The sequence below is a fragment of the Mus caroli genome, unplaced genomic scaffold (assembly GCF_978045245.1).
Source record: "Mus caroli unplaced genomic scaffold, Mus_caroli_1 scaffold_2, whole genome shotgun sequence".
NCBI classification, from domain to species: domain Eukaryota; kingdom Metazoa; phylum Chordata; class Mammalia; order Rodentia; family Muridae; genus Mus; species Mus caroli.
Window position 1 is genome coordinate 61,258,001 of NW_028227257.1, and position 21,433 is coordinate 61,279,433.

The window sequence follows — 21,433 nt, forward strand, 5'->3', positions numbered from 1 at the left end:
TAAGCCAATTCTCTAGCTCCAAATACATTTTGAAAAAAGGATTTTATAACATGTATTATATATTTTTTAAAGATTTATTTATTTTATTAATATGAGGGCTCAATCTGCATGGACACCTGCATGCCAGAAGAAAGCATCAGATCCCATTATAGATGATTGTGAGCCACCATGTGGTTGCAGGAGATTGAACTCTGGAAAAGCTGACAGTGTTCTTAACTACTGTGCCATCTCTCCAGCCCCTAACATGTATTATGTAAGCACAGTTAGTAATGGTTCCAAGCTATATTGCTTTCCTTGATATAGTTTATTATATGTACTTTCTTATTACATTTTTTCCCTAGGTCTAGGGATATAATTCATTTGTTAGAATGCTTACTTACCATGTTATTATAAAGCCCTATGATCAATCCTCAGCACAGCATAGACCAGATAAGTTAATTCACATCTATAATGGAGGCAAGAGGATCAGCAAGCAGTTCAAGGGAGCTGGGCAGAGTGGTGCATGCCTTTCATCTCAGCACTCTGGGAGGCTGAGGTAGGAGATCTCTGTGATTTTGAGACTAACCAAGTTTATACAGTGTTCTCCAATATAGCCAAGGCTGCACAACAGAGTGAGACCTTGTCTCAAACAACAAAAAAAGTTCAAATTCATCCTTAGTTACATAGTAAGTTTCAAGCCAGACTGGGGTGAAAACTTGTCTCAAACATTTTTTTTTTAAAAAGTTTTATTTATTCTTATATATGTGAGTACATTTTAGCTGTCTTCAGACACTCCAGAAGAGGGGATCAGATCCCATTACAGATGGCTGTGAGCCACCATGTTGTTGCTGGGATTTGAACCCAGGACCTCTGGAGGAACAGTCAGTGCTCTTAACCACTGAGCCATCTCTCCAGGCATCAAACATTTTTTTTAAAGCTAAAATCTATAAATAAATTCCTTTTAGTTTAGGAAAAATTTAAATTCAAAGTTAATTACATGCCTCCTGCACTAAAAAAATAAAAAGCACTGAATGTATGAAATGAAACTATAATGAAAATTCTGTATTGAATAGTCACTTCAACCCTAAATAAAAAGCCTTAGAAAGGCATCTGTATTGAATTCCAACCCTAAGTAAAATCTTAGAAAGGCACAGGTACATGATGGCTAGTTCATATTATATTCTATAGTTTGGGGAGTCTTGTTTTCAAACATACAGTCTCTAATTTCTTGTTATTCAAAGTACAGTCTGTGCACCTGCATGTCAGTGTCATTCAAGAGATGGTTAGAAATGTAGATTCTTGAGGCATAGAAAAATGCCTCAGCAGTTAAGAGCATTCTCTACTCTTTCAGAGGACCAAGGTTCAGTTCCTAGCACCTACACAGCAGCTAGCAACTGTCTCTAACTCCAGTTCAAGGGGATCTAGTATCCTCTTGCACACAATGCATGCATACATAAAGTGGAGCACTCATACATCCTGTAACAAAATAAATATTTAAAAAATATATATAATCTCTGAAGAGTTTACCATTTTCAACTGGACACATATTTGTCTGTCTACCTACCTACACACAATACATATTTTCCATGTGTGTGATACTGGGTATTGAATATAGACATTTGCATATGCTAGACAAAATACCACTGAGCTATATCTTCAATCCCCCCCAAAAAACCCTCTATATTTTAATAAAATTCTGAGATATTTCATGTGATCATTGAAGTTTGAAAGGTCTTTCTATTATTTAAATTGGCAATGACTTAATTTACCTCAATTAACTGAAAATATAGGAAGTTTTAATAGGTTATGATAATTCACTTTGGTAAGTTATCTCAAAATTATACCACTACAATAAAATTTTGTTAACTATGTGAGATTAAATTATGAAGATATTTGCATGATTTCATACCTCCTTTTGTTGCATCTGAGTCTGAATTGGAGCACAAAGCAAAGTGTTCATACCTATAGAACAGTAAGAAAAAGATTACAGTAAGAAAAACATCATACCATAAGTCTTTTTTTTCTTTCTTAGGACTGTCATCAGTTAGAAGTATTTACCAGTGTCCTGGTTGTTTGGCTGTGAACTTGACACAGCTAGAGTCATCTGGAAAGGAGAACCTCAGTTGAGAATATGCAAGTCTGTAGTGCCTTTCCTAGACTAATGATTGCTGTGAAAAGGCCCAGCTTGTTGTGGTTTGTGGCACTCCTTACCAGATGGACATGCCTTGTATAAGAAAGCAAGATGGGCAAGCCATGTTGAGCAAACCAGTAAGCAGTGTTCATCCTTGGTCTCTGCTTCAGTTCCTGCCTCCATGTTGTTCCTGTCTTGAGTTCCTGTCCTGACTTCCCATCAAAATGAACTATAACTACAAACAAAAATAAACCCTTTCCTTGCCAAGTTGTTTTTGGTCATGGTGCTTAACAGAACAATAAAAACATAATAACTAAGACAATAGTTATTAAGGTCTTCATAAGGACTTATGAATTAAATATCTTTAAGATTGGCAGTGGTGAGCCGGGCGTGGTGGCACATGCCTTTACTCCCAGCACTCCCAGTTCCGGGACAGCCAGGGCTACACAGAGAAACCCTGTCTCGGAAAAAAAAAAAAAAAGACTGGCAGTGGTGGCATACGCTTTAATCCAGCACTCAGGTGGCAAAGGTAGGTAGATCTCTGAGTTCAAGGCCAGCCTGACCTATAGATTGAGTTCCAGTAGAGCTAGGGATACAAAGAGAAACCCTGTCTTAGAAAACCAAAATAAATAAATAAATAAATAAATAAATAAATAAATAAATAAAAAGATTCTGAGCTCATATTTTCCTCCTTCTCCAATGCTGAAGATCAAACCCAAGACATGGCAAGCAACCATTCTATTACTGAGTTATACTGTAGTCCCTGAGAGCCTTTTATAATGATAGAAAACAGTGATTATTATATCTGCTTTGGAAAAAAAATAAATCTTATCTGTGCTAGCAATTTAATTTATCTGCTTGCTTTTTGAGACAAAGTCTATGTATCTGGAACTCACTATCTAGATCAGACCGACCTCAAACTCAGAGATCCAACTACCTCTGCCTTTCAAGTGCTAGAATTAAAGGTATGTGCCACCACAGCTGGCATTATTTTTTATATTTCATCTCATGTATCGCAGGTTGGACTTAAACTTGCTATGTAACCAAGGATGACCTTAAAGTTCTGATTCTCTTGCATTCACCTCCAGGGTGTCAGGATTACAACTGTATACCACATGTTTGTGTATGTGTTTTTTGGTTTTCTTTTTGGTTTTGGTTTTTTGAGACAGGGTTTCTCTGTGTAGCCCTGGCTGTCCTGGAACTCACTCTGTAGACCAGGATGGCCTCGAACTCAGATATCCACCTGCCTCTGCCTCCCAAGTGCTGGGATTAAAGGCGTGCGTCACCATGCCCGGCTTCATGATAGACTCTTGTAACCTATTTCTTTTATAAACTGCCTTGGTCATGGTGCTTTATCACAGCAACAGAAAAGTAACCAATACAAGGTATGTACTACCACACCTGCCACCCTCCACCACTTCACCACAACTAGCCTACACTGGGCTTTTAAATAGGTACTGGAGATCCAAACTCAGGGCCTCATGTAGGTATGGCAATCGCCTTACAATAGAACGACTTCTTAAGATAAAGTACTTAAATATTAAATAGTATGATAGAGCTAGCAAAATAACTTAGGGGGCAAAGGCATTTACTGCCAAGTAGAACCCAAACTCAATCTCGAAGACCACATGGTAGAAAGAAAACAGAATCTCAACTGTCTCTTGACTCTACACGTCTTAAGATGTATGCTTTCTTCACACACACACACACACACACACACAAGAGAGGGGGGGTTATGAGTACATAACCACAGAAAAGTTGTAAAGAAAACAGATTAGCAGGGACTGAAATTACATATTTACCTGAGATTTCTGAATTTCTCTCTGTTTTCATATGAGACTCTGTCTGGAATACTCTAGAACAGAAAAAAATAAAGAATACTGAAAAGCCTTTATTTTTAAAGAATTTCCTATTGTTTTATTATTGACAGCATAAAGTGCCTCTGTATTTCTAATTTTTAAAATCTCTTCCTTTACTTTTGTTGGCTGGAACCTCTACTACAATGGTAAATAGTAGAAATATTAGTAGTTATCATTGTTTTGTTACTGCCTTTCAGGACTCATTCTGCTTCTCTTATATAGATAATACTGAATAATAACATTTGAAAAACAATTTTGCACCCACACTCACACACAAATCACACACACTCATACACAGCACTCCCACTAATAAGAAATACATTTCCATTTTTAATTTTATGTATGTTGGTGTTTGTGCACCACATGTATGCCATGCCCACAGAGGCAAGAAGAGAGAGCACAGTCTCCTGGAGCAAGAGTCACAGATGGTTCTGAGCTGCCATGTGAGAGCTAGGAATCAAACTCAGGTCCTCTCAAGAGCAGCCAGTGCTCTTAACTGCTGAGCCATGTCTTCAGTCCCATAAATATATATTTTGAAAGGAATTTTAAAAATATATAGCTGGGCGATGGTGGCGCATGCCTTTAATCCCAGCACTTGGGAGGCAGAGGCAGGCGGATTTCTGAGTTCGAGGCCAGCCTGGTCTAAAGAGTGAGTTCTAGGACAGCCAGAGCTATACAGAGAAACCCTGTCTTGAAAAAATACAAAAAAAATGCCAGCAAGATGTCTCTTAAAATACTTGATGTGAAAGACAACAGCCTGAGTTCAATCCCCCAAAGTAGGAGAGAAGTAACTGCCCAAAAGTTACCCCCTGACCTCTAGACACATGCCAGGGCAGGATACATGCACACACGAATACATTTTAAGTAAAAAGTATTTTTCAAAATAAAGCAATACTCTGGCTGTGAGAGGATAACTCCGTCAGTAAAGTGCTTGCTATGTAAACATGAAGATCTGAGTTTAGACTCCCAGCATGCACGTAATAAATCTTCCAGTGCTGGGAAATAAGAGACTGGAGGCTCCCTGAGTCCCATAAAGAAGCCAGTCTAGCTGTGTCAATAAGTTCCATGTTGATAGAAAGACCATGTCTGTGTCTCTGTCTCTGTCTCTCTCTTTAAGATTTATTTATGCTGGGTGTGGTGATGCACGCCTTTACTCCCACCACTTGGGAGGCAGAGGCAGGTGGGTTTCTGAGTTCGAAGCCAGCCTGGTCTACAAAGTGAGTCCCAGGACAGCCAGGGCTATACAGAGAAACCCTGTCTCAAAAAAACCAAAAAAAAAAAACAAACAAAAAAAAAAACACATTTATTTATTGTATGTATGTGAGTCGCTGTCTTCAGACACACCAGAAGAGGGCATCAGATCCCATTACAGACGATTGTGAGCCACCATGTGGTTGCTAGGAATTGAACTCAGGACCTCTGGAAGTGCTCTTAACTGCTGAGCGGTCTCTCCAGACCAGAGAGACCCAGTCTCAAAAAGTAAGGTGAAGAGAGAGTGAAGAAGATACTTACACAGGAACACACACACACATGCATGCACTCTAATATTTATTTAAGCAAACAGACTATCCAATTAAGTTCCCACCCATGTATTTGATAGGGGGAAAAACCTATAACAATGTACTTTCTTTTCAACTTACTTTATAGTATCTGCAAAGCTGACTCGACGAGAGCTTTTCCTTTTTCTTGGAGGATTAGGTTCCTAAGAGAAAACAGTAAAGGATACAATTCTTAATATAAATCATGGTGAACTAGATCTCCAGACTATTAGAAGCAGGGATCAATTCTTTTTTTTTTTTAATTTTTAATATTTTTATTACATATTTTCCTCAATTACATTTCCAATGCTATCCCAAAAGTCCCCCATAGCGCCCCCCACTTCCCTACCCACCCATTCCCATTCTTTTGGCCCTGGCATTCCCCTATATTGGGGCATATAAAGTTTGCAAGTCCAATGGGCCTCTCTTTCCATTGATGGCCGACTAGGTCATCTTTCGATACATATGCAGCTAGAGACAAGAGCTCCGGGGTTCTGGTTAGTACATCATGTTGTTCCAACAATAGGGTTGCAGATCCCTTTAGCTCTTTGGGTACTTTCTCTAGCTTCTCCATTGGGAGCCCTGTGATACATCCAATAGCTGACTGTGAACATCCACTCCTGTGTTTGCTAGGCCCCGGCATCGTCTCGGGATCAATTCTTATTTTGAGTTAATAATAGATTTCCAAACAGCCCGATATAAAAGCACTTAATGAACATGAATATGATTTTCCAAATACTTTTTGGATGGCTGTAGTACTCAGGATTGAACCGGTGGTTCATGTAAATATGTATTTTCTTTTGTCATTGCTTTGTTTGTTTTCAGACAAGACCTCAATACATAACCCATGTTGACCTCAAATTCATAATCCTCGTACTTCAGTTTTCTGATTGCTGGGACTTTAGGTATGTGTCACCACTCCTAGAGCATGATTTTTCAGTAAGAATTAAAATAAGCATATTATTGGTTTTTGACCTTTTGGCTAAAATCAAGTAGAAATAAGCATACTAACACAAACAATATATAACAAGAAAGACTGGGCACAGAACAGGAGCTATGTGGCCAGCTGTACTGATCTTATTACAATGTATTCTAAAATTACAAATAAACAGCTTTTTGTTTGTTTGTAACATAGAGTCTTACTATGTAGCTATGACTAGCCTGGAACTCTATGTAGACCATGTTAGATAGAACTCATAGAGATCAGCCTGCCTCTGCTCCCTAGTGCTGGGATTAAAAGCATGCAGCACCATGTTCATCTAAAAAACCTTTCATTATAGTAAAATCCAAGTAAGTTACTATCTTTTGTGATTGTTGTAATTATTGTAGTCTATAGTCCAGGCTATATTCAAATTTGCTATAAAGCCCAAGGATGAATTTGAAATTTCATTTTCCTAGTGCTGAAATTACAGGCCTGTGCCATCACACCCAGCTATAACATAATTTATCAACTTAACCACTCTGCCTTGACAAGTACTTACACTTCTTTGTTAGTGGTAAAAACTACATAAAGTTAAATTTACCATCTTTACCATTTAAAAAAATGTGTTTATGTGTGCTTGTGTGAGTTTATGTATACCATATACATGCAGGTGCCATGGAAGTCAGAAAAGGGCATCAGATCATTTGGAACTACAGTTACAGGTAGTTGTGAGCTACTCAGCTGCAACTAAATCTGTGTCCTCTGCAAGGGCAAAAAGTGTTCTTAACCACTGTGTCATCTCAGCACCCTCATCTTTATTACCACTTTAAAAGTACACAGTTCAATAGTGTTGAAAACATCTTGTTGTGTAACCACTCTCAAGATCTTCATCTTACAAACGATAACTATACATATTGAGCCATTGGAGAGATGGCTTAGTAGTTAAGAGCACATACAACTCTTACAGAGTATCATAGCTCATTTCCCATGTTAGGAGATTCACAACCACCTCCAACTCCAGGTCCAGAAGGGTATCCGATGCCTTTGTGACCTCCATGGACACTTTCACACAAGGGTGCATATGACACATACACAAAATTAAAACAAACAAATAAGTAAAATACACATTTAGATCCTTCCTCCAAATCCTTGTCAACCAGCATTCTATTTTGGTATTTGGTATTATCAGTTGTATGAGTAGAATTTGTCTTTTTGAGACTTTTTCTTTTCATTTATTTCTTTAAGACACTTGCATGCTATTGTGTCAGATTTTTAATACTGAATTTCATTATTTATAAATAGCAAATTTTGTTTATTTAAATAGATGGGCACTTGATTTTTTTCCTACCTCTTGACTACTGTGATTAATGCTGCTATGACTATGTGTCTCTTTGAAGGGGCTGGAGAGATGGCTCAGTAGTTAAAAATATGTACAGCTCTTGCAGAGAACTCAGGTCTGGTTTCCAGCACCCCAATTGGGAAGCTCATAATTATCTGTATTTACATCTCCAAAGGATCTGGTTATCTCTTCTGGCTTCTGTGGGCTTCAGGGATATAGAATACATACCCATGTGCAAGCATTCACATATACACATAAGTTAAAAATACAACTTAAAAAGAACCAAGAATATTATGCTATCTGTATTAAGCAGTCTCTATGGTCAAAGGTCTAATCAGTCACAGTAGGCAGGACAGAGTAGATAAAGTGCTTGCCACATAACTGAGAGAACTCAATTGCCAATCCCTAACATCCATGTAAAAAGTTATACACGGAGGCCAGATAGCTAAAAGCATGTACTAGATCCTGTTCTAGGTTAGAGAGTCAAAATACTATTCCCTATTCTAATCCTACGGAATTTTAAAATTATAAATGCCAACTTATTCAATAATTTGGACTTTTTAAACACTGTGCCCCACAACCTCATGCACAGTAGGTAAGCATTCCATCATTGAGTTATTGAAAAAGAAAATGGAAGCAATGCGATACTTACCTGTATACATTTTTTTTAAAGATTTATTTATTTATTTATTTATTATATGTGTGTACACTGTAGCTGTCTTCAGACACTCCAGAAGAGGGCATCAGGTCCCATTACGGATGGTTGTGAACCACCATGTGGTTGCTGGGATTTTAACTCAGGACCTTTGGAAGAGCAGTCGGTGCTCTTAACCGCTGAGCCATCTCACCAGCCCCCTCCTGTATCCATTTAAATGGGAAACATTTATAGTATTATCTCTTCACATAACTAATAAACTTTGTGATGATCTCTGAAGCCAGGCATGATGACAGAAATCTATAATCCAAGCTCTTGGGAAGCTCAGGTGGAGAAGTGCCACAGGTTCAAATTCTCTCTAGTCTATGTGAGCGAAACCTACTCTTAGCAAACCAAGCCCTCCAAAATAAAGTCACTGAAATGGCAGAGCATTTGCACTAGAGACTTACCTGATTTGTTTGATTTCCACATTTGAGGTCCTGAAGAGGACTCCTTGGGGGTTTCAAAATCTAAAGGCAACAATTAGAATTAGTCAAGAAAATTTAATGTAGCTACTAGTCAATTTAAGTTATATGAGTAGAGAGCTAACATTTCAATTAAAATCCCTGAGATTCTTCAAAGTCATATTATTCACTGTTACGTTTCTGACTTAAATGTCTGACATTTATGCCTTCTCCTGACCCACTCACCCAAATTCTTTTGCACAAAACGATCTAAGCATTCTGGATAACACTCCACACCAACTCAAGGGTACTGAGACCATCTAACAGTCTGCAGTTTGTTTTTTCATAATGTGCAGTTCAATAATGAGGGCATGCCCTATAATAGGATAATCACACTAACACAATTCAGTATTAAGTCCTATTTCCCTACCTTGAGAAAATACATCAAACTCTTTACACAGAAATTAAACGTAGAAATAAGAAGCACTAGATATATCATAGCAATCAGAAATAATTACATAAATTATGCCTGTTAGCAAAACCTACCCCAAAGCAGTTGAAATAGGAAAAAAGGAAAGAAAATCCCAGCAGAGTTATGTCAGAATCCCTTATGGGTAACTTCTACACACAGGCATCCTATACCATTGTGTTTTTCAGTTTCATAATCTAACATAAATTTACTATGTGAATCAACTTGGGTGAACTTTTGTCTTGCAATAGTTTGAATGCCAGGTTAAATATATATATTTTTAAAAGAAAGAAATGTATACATTTTAAGCACTTACATATTGAAATGTAATTTATTATATAAACACTTAAAATATCACAATGCTGTAGAAATATGCTAACCAAAAGTTTATTAAATTACAAAAAAAGTGCAAAAATATGAATTTTAGTACACTTTTGAAATGTATAACCAGACTATTTGAGTCTTTACACAGAAAGCAATAAGAAGGTAGCTGGGAGCCGGGCGGTGGTGGCGCACGCCTTTAGTACCAGCACTTGGGAGGCAGAGGGAGATGAATTTCTGAGTTCCAGGCCAGCCTGGTCTACAAAGTGAGTTCCAGGACAGCCAGGGCTACACAGAGAAACCCTGTCTCAAAAAACAAACAAACAAACAAACAAACAAACAAACAAACAAAAAGTAGCTGGGATGCCAAGGTAAAGCCACAATCAAAATTCCTGTAATTGTATTCAGTAAAAAGTAACATCTATTAATGTAAATAAAAATATTTCTTACTGAGGAATGCTGTCTTCTAACAGGCCTCTGTGTATTGTCACTAAAAGAAAAGAGGAAAAATTATTGTATATGTAGATAAACAACTGAATTTCTAAAAGCTGTCATCAATTCATCCCTTATGTGTTATAAGACATCAAACTCTGCATTTAAGAATACAATGTTTTAAAGGCACATTGTGGTCAAGCCTGGTGGTACAGCCTGTAATCACAGCTCTTTAGAGGCTAACGCAGAAGGGTCACAAATTTGGGCCTGCCTCAGATACCAAGTAAGTTCAAGACCAGTCTTAGCAATTTAGTGAGACCCTGTCTCACACCAAAACATAGAAGAAGACTGAGGGTCGAGGTTCAGTGGCAGAACGCTCACCTAGCAGGTATGAAATCTGAAATTCAATTTCTAGTACCAAAGAGGTGGGTGTAGAAGTTGAGAGTATAGTTTAGTGTTAGTTCTTGCCTAGTCTAAAGATCACTGCCATTACATTCTACTAGTTACCTGTTCCAAGGGAGAATATGAGATTTGTTGCCAACATGATTTTTCAAGAAAAACTGAAAACCTAATTATTGTATGAAATCTTGAGATTTTTTTCAATTTTGGTAATTATCTGAAAAATTAAGAGTCATATATATTAAAAATTAGGAACAGATGTGGTGGCACATGCCTTTAATCCTAGTACTCTGAAGGTGGAGGCAGGTGATTCTCTGAGTTTGAGGCTAGCCTGGTTTACTTATGAGTTTCAAGCCAGCCAAGGGCCTCATAGTAAGACTGTCTCAAACAACACTGTTTTTTAGGCTGCAAACTGATCACTAGTTTATGGTACCAATTTTGGAGAAATCGATTCATCTCATAAGACCTTAATGAGATGGGAGGTGGTCTCTATGAAAGTCCTTCAAGTCTTAAGTTCTTACTCTAATGAACTTATACAGACATGGCAGGAAAGCTATCACTTTGTAATACCGACTTCTTTTACTTGGAACAAAATAGAAAACAATTTCAGACATTACTGATAGTTCTTAACTAATTTGAAGTGACCTTTCTGTAATAGAAAATAACATTTCAGCAGCACTGAATCAACTTACTTCTCTTCATTAGCTTCTGAATATACCCCATCCATTTTTGAAAACTTTTTTTTCTGTAAAAAAAAAAAAAAGCACATAGTATTAACAAGTAAAAAAGATGAAAAATATAATCTATGGTAGATTAGGAGCATGGATGTGACTTTAGAGTTATTTTGTAAAGAAGACTAAAAATAAGAAGCAAAGACTACATTGTGAGCTCTAAAACATGAGAAATTTAGGACAGTACCATGTTATACTTAATACTGGAATTTTTATACTCAGAGTAAAAATCTAAGCCAGGTATTATGGTCATCCTTATAATCCTAGTACTTGGGAGGTGGAGGCAGGAGGAGCAAGAGTTCAAAGCTAGTCTCAGTTACATAGCAAGTTCCAAGTCAGCCTGGGCTGTAGCAAGAGGGAAGCCATCCCTATTGTCCTACATCTCTAGCCCCCCCAAATCAAGATAAAATTTGTAGACTAACTCTGAGCACGATGGCATGGACTTTCCAATAAAAATCTGGCCAGTTGGCATGATAATTCAATAATATAATACTTGGATTACATAATAATTCAACCTCTAAATGGAAGTCAATCGGATACCTAAAATAGTGGATATATCTTAGGAAAGTTGAATTATGCTGGATATGATAGCACATAACTATAATCCCAGAACTCAGGAGGTAAGAGGCAAGGAGAACTGCTACAAGTACTAGGATTAAAGGCATGTGCCACCATACCTGGCCCTAATTTTTAACATATACACGGCGTGTCAGAAGCCAACAAGCTAATAACTAGCAAGTGATGTTTCTGAGATGGTCCATCTTGGATTAAAAATAATAATAATAATCTGCCGGGCGTGGTGGCACACGCCTTTAATCCCAGCACTCAGGAGGCAGAAGCAGGTGGATTTCTGAGTTCGAGGCCAGCCTGGTCTACAGAGTGAGTTCCAGGACAGCCAGGGCTACACAGAGAAACCCTGTCTTGAACCTCCCCCAACCCCCAAAAAAAATCTATGATGGATTTGCTCCAGTAGGCAAGGACAAGGAGAAATTCATTTTAGGAAAGACTCCTGCTATTAATATGCTTTTCCCAGTATATCTATATCTATAGATATTAACCTAGCCAGTTAGCTCAATTGGTTAGAGCATGGTGTTGATAACGCCAAATTCACGGGTTTGTTCCCATACAGGCCAGCAAGCTGCCTAGATTATGGGGGCTGGTGAGATGGCTCAGCTGTTAAGAGCACCGACTGGTCTTACAAAGGTCCTGAGTTCAAATTCCAGCAACCACATGGTGGCTCACAACCATCCCATAACAAAATCTGATGCTCTCTTCTGGAGTAGCTGAAGACAGCTACAGTGTGCTTACATATAATAAATAAATAAATAAATAAATAAATAAATAATAATATAACACTAGGTCTTAGCCCACTCCTTTGAGCAAATCTTTGCAGAACAAAGATGTACAGTCTTATAGTGATGCTATATAGACAAATAGACGACTTAATTCTTAATGACAATCCTATAAGAATTCCTAAAGTTATATCAGTATTTATTAAGCTCTTTTATAGTGGGACTGGTATTAGGTCCTTTCGGTAGTCAAAACTGCAATGAGAACGCTGTCAATCTGGCTTCAGAGATAGTAAGTAGGTATTCTACTACCCAGAGCACATTCCAAGAGGTTGTCAAACCACTGACCAAAGGTCATAAAAAGAGAACTAACAATTTATTATAGGTGCTACGACAGAAGATAAAAAAATACTGACTGGATTTATCTATTCGAAACTTCACTAATAACTTAATTATGGTTTTAACTCTCCATGAACTTGTGGAGTTGTGACAGGTGATGAATGTTTAGCCAGATAGTCATGCCTAATGGCTATGCATGTAAACATTCTCTGTTGTAAACTTATTTATGATTTGAATTTATGGATTTTGTGATGAACTTTTTATTACGTGATCATGTATTCTGAAAGATGTATAAGTGCTGAGGACAAAGAGGAGAGCAATTCTCCTTGTCCCACTTTTCTTGACATTATTCTCCTTATCCCCTCTTTTAGTGCTCCTTGTCCCACTTACCGCCCCCCCTTTTTTACAAGCCCCATTCCCATTTTTCTTAAAGAGCTTTCTTAGGAAACTTTTTACAATTTAGAAATAAACCCTAAAACCACTTTTCAAAGTGTCGCTTTCTCTTCCTGGGACTTCGACCAACAAGCTGGAAGTGAGAGCTGCTCGGTTCCCGCAGAGATAGAGCACAGGCTGCTTTATTTACTCTGCGGCTTTAGGATGAGCTGCTACCAGTTTCAAGCCTCAGAGGAGTTCAAAGGAGGTCAGCTACTGTGGCTAAGTGACTTGGACTTAGGATAGGAAAATGTTTTATTATGATACAGCAATCCTAAATACCCTGTAAGAACAAATCTTACCCCCACAGAAGGATGCTCTTCCCGCTCTGCTGCTGCCTCAAGAAGAACCAAGCACAAGAAAGAGGACCTGCCAGGGCTGACACCCGCTCACCCCTCAACCCCCCGCCCCCTCACCCTGTCTCCATCCCCAGCAATGATGCTTAATTTTTTAGTTAATTGCCCAAATTGCAAAAATCTCAAGATTTTTTTTCATTTCATAAAATAATTAGGTTTTCAGTCTTTCTTGAAAACCCAAGTGTGCAACAGCACAATTCATATTCTCTAAGCTGCCCGGGTAGCCTTGAACTCATTGTGTACAAGGCTGTCCTTGAACTTTTATTTCTCCTATCTCAGTCTCCTAAGCGACCTTGATTACAGGAAAGTACAACTAGATCCAACAATATTCATGTTTTATATACTATAGTCAAGTATTCAAATTGGAATTTTCTCAATACGTGTTGAGTGGGATTGGAAATAGAAATCTACTCAATTAAGATAGCTCAGCAGGTAAAGGCACTTGTCACTAGGCTTAACTACCCAAGGTCAATCGCTGGAATCCACATGGTAGGAGAGAACCTGAATAGACTCCCATTAAATTAGCCTCTGACCTCCATATCTGCAGTATAATTCACACAAAATAAATACATATAAGATTTTTCTCACTGCATGCATTAACTAGAACCTTATTTTCAGATAAGAAAAGATATCTCAGGTTTAAAAATCATAGCTATAAAGTTTGACAACTACTACTAGCTATTTCTATCATAACATTAAATTAATACCATATACACTACTAACAGTCAAAGTTCTTACTTTTGTTTTTTGCGGGGAGGGGGTTCAAGACAGGGTTTCTCTGTATCAATGTTCTTACTTTTAACAATAAGGAAAAAATAAGATACCTAAAAGATAATATTTTTCACATAAAATAAAAGCCAAATTTAGGGAACAGACTTTCATAAGTCTGAATTTAAGTCTGAAATAAGTATTTGGGTTTGGAGTTTTGTTGTTATTTGTTTTTTTTTTTAATTTATTTAGTTTTATGTGCATTGGTGTGAGGGTATCAGATCTCCTTGAACTATAATTACAGACAATTATGAGCTGCCCTGAAGGTGCTGGGAAGTGAACCCAGGACCTTTGAAAGAGCACCCAGTGCTCTTAACCACTGAGTCATCTCTGCAGCCCCTGTTTTTGGTTCTTAATATAGTCTCACTATGTAGCCCTACCTGGCCTGGAATTCAATATATACATACAGACCATACTGGCCCGGAACTCACAGATGATCTTTCTGCCTTTGCCTCCTGAATGTTGAGGTTTAAAGCAAGGATCACCACAACTGGCTTGACTGCTTTAAACAAAATGTACGTGAGTGTTTTGTTTGCTTGTATGTCTGTGCACCACATTTTAACCTAGTTATCTGTGGAGGCCAGAAAAGGAAACTGAGTCCCCTAGAACTGGAGTTAGGGACAGTTGTGAGATGCCACATAAGCACTGGAAATTGAATCAAACCCCCTGACAAGGGGCAGAGAGATGCCTTGTTGGTGGTATTGTTTTTATACTAAGCAGCGGCAGAGTAGGTGGCAACCCTTTGTTCATTCTGGCTTGATAGTCAAAAGTTGTTTTATGCCTAGGACTCATAAAAATCAAATAAAATAGGCCGGGCGTGGTGGCGCACGCCTTTAATCCCAGCACTCGGGAGGCACAGGCAGGCGGATTTCTGAGTTCGAGGCCAGCCTGGTCTACAAAGTGAGTGCCAGGACAGCCAGGACTACACAGAGAAACCCTGTCTCGAAAAACCAAAAAAAAAAAAAAAAAAAAAAAAAATCAAATAAAATCAAATCCAGACAGTGCAGGGAGGAAGAAGGAAGACAGAGACCTGTGGATCATGATGACATCCATAGACCTGCCCTCCAGTGCCCTCCAAGGCACAGGGAGGACATAGACATCTGCTTGCAGACAGGCCATGCAGTATAGATGGAAGATGTCACCCAGGGACCCGCCAGCCATGTGGCCAGCCTGCAGCTGGAGCCACCACAATGTACAAGTATTTGGTGGTCAGATGGGAGAGAAAGAGAAGTGGAACAGCTTGAACATCAGGAAGAAAGATGGAACTAGACATTTGAGGAGAGAGTAGCCTGTTTTGAGTGACCAGCCCTGCCACTGGTGCCATTTCTGACTTTGTGCCTACTCAGTGGCAGGGGTCATGTACCATGTCTGTGGCTCATATTTCCACTACAGAACATGAGGAAGTCCTTGGTCGGAGCAGCACTGGGGACCACTTGGATGTCCAGGGGCTGTGCCAAACTGGCCCCGCCCCTCACTGAGATGGCCCACCCCAGAGTAAAGCTGGTCCTAGTTGAGGGGACAAAGATGAGCCAATCCTAAGGACGAGATTGTGGGAGAATTGGGCCCACGCCTATGCTGTGAGGTGGCTGCAGTACTCTAGAGAGCCGGCTCCATCTCTCACAGCTGGCAGCACTCAGTGGAGTGGGCCCTGAGCCTTGCTGGGGCAGCAGAATAAAGCTGGTCCTGATGGTGGAGGTATGGGTGAGCAGGCCCCAAGAGCATGAGTGTAAGAGAGCTGACCCTGCCATTCATCTGCCATGGGTGGCACAGGTGCAGAGCTGATGCCCCCACCCTTTGCCACCACCTCCAGCAGTCATAAAAGTTTCCCAGAGATATAGCTCTGCCCCTCCCCTCACCAGCTGCAGCATCAGGAGAATGGGCCCTGAACCTCACCTGGATAGCACACAGAGCTGACCCCGGTGGTGAAGCACAGGTGAACCACCAGCCTTGAGGATGAGATCCAGGGAGTGTTGGCCCCACCACTCACTCATCTACTATGAGGTGGTGTGGGTGCAGTGGTATGGGTACAAGAGTGATGCTCTCACCCCTCCCCACCTTTGGCAGTCAGAATAGCTGGCCCTAGGGTCATAAGAGTGGATATGCAGGTCCTGTCCCTTGCAGACTGCTGCAATAGGGAGAGCAATCCCTGCACTTCTTCTGGGCCACAGAGTAAAGCTGATCTTAGTTGAGGGGACAAGGATGAGCCAATCCTAAGGACGAGATCACAGGAGAGCTGGGCCCACGCCTATGCTGTGAGGTGGTGTGTGTTAGTGTCGGGTGATGTCCTCCTCCTTGCCACTTGCTGTAATTGGTAGAGTTGGCCCTGAGGGCATAAGAGCAGGAGCGCTAGCCCTGTCCCTCATTGGCTATAGCACTCAGGAGAACAGGGCACCTGGGCAGCACAGTGAAGTTGGCCCTGATAGAAGGGGCACAGATGAGCCAGCCCCAAGGGTGTGAGAGCAGGAGAGCTGTCCCAGCCCCTCATAGGCTGCAGCACTTGGGAGAGTGGGCCCTATGCCTTGACTGGGCAGCACAGTGGAGCTGGCTCTGGTGGAAGGGGCACAGGTGAGCTGACCCTGCCTCCTGCTGATGGTGGCATTGGCCGGCCTAGCCAGAGCAGTGGTAGAAAGCTTGCACTGGTGATGTAGATAAGGGAGAACTAATGAGCTGATCAGCTGTTACCACTTAGACCCAGATCCAGGGCTCTGAGATGGCCCACCCCAGAATCCAAAGCTGCAGGATCTCCATGATACAGGACACCAACAGAATCACTGGGAGAAGTCCCAATGAGGATTCAATACTGATGGTGTCACAGAAGCCAGAGATCTTGTACCAGACCAATGACTGATTGCAATGAACATTTCAAGTGAAATGTGTGGACAGGGGGATATACTGTGGGTCACACTATAACATACTACTACAGTTTCTACAATGAGATGTTTTCTATGCTTTGTTTTGGTTTTTGACTGTTGTTGTTTGTGTGTGTGTGTGTGTGTTTTATTTTGGAGGGAGGATGCAAGGGCAAAAGGCTGATATGAGGGGACGGGGAGAGGAGCAGAACATGATGGGGGTACATGATGTGAAACTCAAAGAATCAATAAAAACCTAAAAACAAAAAACAAAAAAACAAAAAAAGAAACTGAATCCAGGTCCTTCCTCTCAAGATGAGCCAGTGCTCTTAATTAGTGAACCATCTCTTCAGCTCATAAATGTATGTATTTAAAGCAATTGCTTGCTACTGTATTGACCTTCTTCACTGGGACCTATAAGGCTTAGAAGAGACGGTCTCTGGCTGCCTCTCAGACTTCATTACTCTTGACTACTTCCTGATTTTAGTAGCCACACTCGCTGTTCTAGTCCTATACAGAGTTCTTCCCAAATTAGTGTACTAATAAAGTGCTATTCTCTCTTGGCAAGCAAGACAGTCTTCTTGGTAGCATTAGAACTGTACTTTAGAATCTTGTTATATAACTTGTTCTATAGTAACGGGTGTTTCTATCACTTCACTCACCTACCTTTGCCACAGCAGAAAGTTACCAAACTAAAGTGGTGTGTCTTGAGTTTCCTGTTAGGGTCTAGCAGTACTTTTAAATGGTAGGAGCTCAATGGCTATTTCCTGAATGAGTCCCCTTCACAAGTAAACATGTAACACTTACAACTATTAACTAGTACATTTGTCTCTTCTATAGAAGTGTTTCTCAACCTGTGGATTGTGACCTCTTTGGGGACCAAAAACCCCTTTCACAAAAGTCCCATATCAGATACCCTGCATATCACATATTTATATTACAACTCATAACAGTAGCAAAATTAGTTATAAAGTAGCAACAAATTTGTGTTTGTTTTTGTTTTTCAGCACAGGGTTTCCCTGTGTAGGCTTGACTGTCTTAGAACTAGTTCTATAGCCCAGGCTGGCCTAGAACTTGCCTCTGCCTACCAAATCCTGGGATTAAAGGTGTGTGCCAACCACACCCAGCTGCAACAAAATAGTTTTGAGTTTGAGGGTCATGACAACCAGAGGAATTGTATTAGCAGGCTACAGCATTAATGAGGTTGAAGAACCACTGCTCTCCAGAAATAATTTCAAGCTCAGCTTATCTTTTACAGAAAGAGTTTCAAGTTCTGTACTCAAAACAGGTAAATACTAGGAAATATTAATCCAAGGTAACCTAAAACATTGTTGTTTGAAAGTCTTTGAGAGCCATTCCTCTCCAACTTGTGGCCTAGTTACCACTTAACCAATGAGATTCAAAACTTTCTGGAAGTCTCTAATTTCACTAAGTGTGTATTTTATTATATAACCCATGTGTTACACCTTTAACAAAACAGGTCAATCCCCTAGACCACTGTAATAAACCTTACTTATCACATTCATACTAATTATTGATTGTCTAGAAAACTGCATTTGGCATTTAGGGCGTTCTTACAGCACATAGTTACAGGCTTTTACTTATATACTTACAGGTTTTTGGATACTACTAGTTTTTTAAACAGCCATTCTTGAAATTTATCAGGCACTGCATGAACTAATTCAAAATGGTATCTATCTACATTGCCATCAATAATAATGTGCCATTGTGAAGTAAGAGCTTTGGCAACTGGTATGAATAAAAGCTAGTGGGCTTAATTAGCAACTTGATTACTTAAGAAAAAAAAGTTTATTATCTTTTCCTTCAATTTACACTTATCAAATGGCTACCAAGTTGTTAGGACATACTCATTAAATTTATTGAAGCAAGCTATATAAACAGGAGGCTATGAAGTATTTCTTTTGGACTGTTTGAACCAAAAAGTTTGAGAACCACCAGTCTAAATAATCCAGGGGTCTGCAGACCAACAGTGGGCCAAAACAGCCTTTGAGAACTTTCTTTTAACTGAAGAAAATAAACACCACCACCAAAACATCATGTAGCAGAGACCATCATACTGACCTGCAATAAGCAGAGCCTAAATACTATCTGGCTCTTTGTCCATTCCTGAATTTATACAACCAAAATATACAGCAAACATTTTCACTGATTCAGACTCCACTGAATCAGACTCTAGACCTATGCTGTCAAACTGAATGATAATATACAATGAAATTAAGATGAAACAAATTAAAACTCAAGTTTTTGGTAATCATACTACATTTCTTTGATAACCATATTTTAAGTGCGCCAAAAATGATTGCTAATGGATACCATGTTGGACAGTGCAGATATAGAATATTATCACAGAAAATTCTATTGGAAACGCTAGTTCCATCCAGTATCTAGAATCGGTATCTTCTCATATTCTCAGCATCAAACACATCATTTATATCACCATTCCAAACATTTTACTCCATTGACATCTATCAACTTGTAAAGGTTTCCAGCCATTCTTATAGTCAAGAAGTACACTGCTTGAACCTAACCTTTAATGACCAAATACCTTACGATATATTTCCTTCCATATTTATAAATCATCTCTCCAACAATCTGACCAATGAAATGCCATCTCCATGAAGTCTACTTTAGCACAAGACAATGAAACTATGAGACATACAAGGGACTCAACGGAACCACTTTAACTGAAATGAAAACTAACGGTCAACCTTGGTGTCTAGAATAAACTGCTGCTTTGGGTTTTAGCCACATGCTTTATCTCTGTTAACTTCTGTCTTAGTCACAGTTTTATTGCTGTGAAGGGACACCATGACCACAACTCTTATAACAGGAAGCAGTTAATTGGGGGTCTTGCTTACAGTTTCAGAGACTTATATAGTAGTCATCATGGGGAACCTGCAAGCAAACACAATGCTGAAGGAGTAGCCGAGAACGTCCACAAACAGCAGGCAGAGCTTTGGAAATCTCAAAGCTCATCCCTCGTTCCCACGTCTCCTCCAACAAGGCCACCCCTCCTCCTAATCCTTTCAAACAGTGCCACTCTCTGTTGAGTCGGCATTCAAATATATGAGCTTAAATCAAACCACAACGTCTAGTACATTTTAAAAATTACAGTAGGCAATATTTTTCTTCCCAAAGGGAATCCAAAGCCTTTTGGATGGGAAAGGAATTTCATGTAATCTAACACACCGATGTTGTCTTTATTAATAATGTTGGACCTGCAGAAACCCGAAACTCTATTATTGTGCTCGGACGGAGCCTACAATTTAAATTTCACTCATCGCCTTCAGACCAGGGAAGCAGGGAACGTCGGTCAGAAACACATACCACGGGGAGATGGAGAGAGACGGTGGAACCGGATCCCGGAGCCCTGACCAAAGATGGTGGGCGGGGCGAGCCCGGAGGCCCACGGCGCACCGCGCAGACCACACGACCCCGCCCGAGTCGGGAATGGAGCGGCTTTGGGAAAGGAGAAGCGAAACGCGGCGGTCCAGGAGGAGAGCCGGCCGTTGGCGCTCGCGCGGTCCCGTCGGCTGCAGGGCCTTTCCGAGATCGCCCGGCCGACCGAGCGACCTCAGCAACCCCGCGCCCGCCCTTCAGCACTCAGACAGAACCCGAGCCCTCTCAGGAGCCCAGAACGGAAAGGAGCATTCGGACCCGCCACCGACCACCTGCTTGACTTGTCTGGGGTCCTCGCGCTCCTCGGAGTCGGACGTCACCTCTCAACGTCCCGCCACAGTCCCTGAATTTATTCAAATCTAACCGCCCGAGTGATGCGCATGCTCAGTGCTGCGCGCCGCGCAGACCCCACCCCTTCGGCTCCAGACCGGGCCCGCCCCTAAGACATAATTAAACTTCTCTGTCCTCCTCTGCGCTGACTTAAGTTCCCTCGGGTTTTTCTCCTTTTCTACAGAATTTTCTTCGTCTCTGTTATTCTGAGAACGGCCATCTTCTTTCGAGTGTTTGCAGAGTAGACAATCGCACTGTTGGCTTCCGTACAAAATGGCGACTTCCATGGTATTGCGTCACAGCGCTCTGTGTCTACTCCCTATAGCTACCAGGAGAAAAAGAGCTTCTGGGACGAGGTGGCCGAGTGGTTAAGGCGATGGACTGCTAATCCATTGTGCTCTGCACGCATGGGTTCGAATCCCATCCTCGTCG

The 21,433-nt window shown here is 40.4% G+C and overlaps 1 protein-coding gene and 1 non-coding gene across 4 annotated transcripts in view; one reads left to right on the plus strand and one right to left on the minus strand.

The window, feature by feature from the left end:
• Knl1 (kinetochore scaffold 1) overlaps positions 1-20,867 on the minus strand; it is a 64,886-nt gene extending 44,019 nt beyond the window's left edge. For 2 of the 3 annotated variants that reach the window (XM_021156287.3, XM_021156288.3), the window contains exons 1-7: positions 20,600-20,641; positions 11,180-11,232; positions 10,107-10,146; positions 8,873-8,932; positions 5,610-5,671; positions 3,913-3,965; positions 1,889-1,941 (exon numbers count right to left, since the gene is read on the minus strand). In XM_021156287.3, coding sequence (XP_021011946.1) covers positions 1,889-1,941; positions 3,913-3,965; positions 5,610-5,671; positions 8,873-8,932; positions 10,107-10,146; positions 11,180-11,214 — 303 coding nt within the window. In that variant the 5' untranslated portion in view covers positions 11,215-11,232; positions 20,600-20,641. Of the gene's footprint in view, positions 1-1,888; positions 1,942-3,912; positions 3,966-5,609; positions 5,672-8,872; positions 8,933-10,106; positions 10,147-11,179; positions 11,233-20,599 lie in introns of all 3 variants that reach the window. The other variant, XM_021156286.3, reaches the window with a different exon arrangement.
• A 484-nt stretch (positions 20,868-21,351) lies between these two features.
• Trnas-gcu (transfer RNA serine (anticodon GCU)) lies at positions 21,352-21,433 on the plus strand. Its single transcript has one exon. It is a non-coding gene; the product is annotated as a tRNA-Ser (tRNA).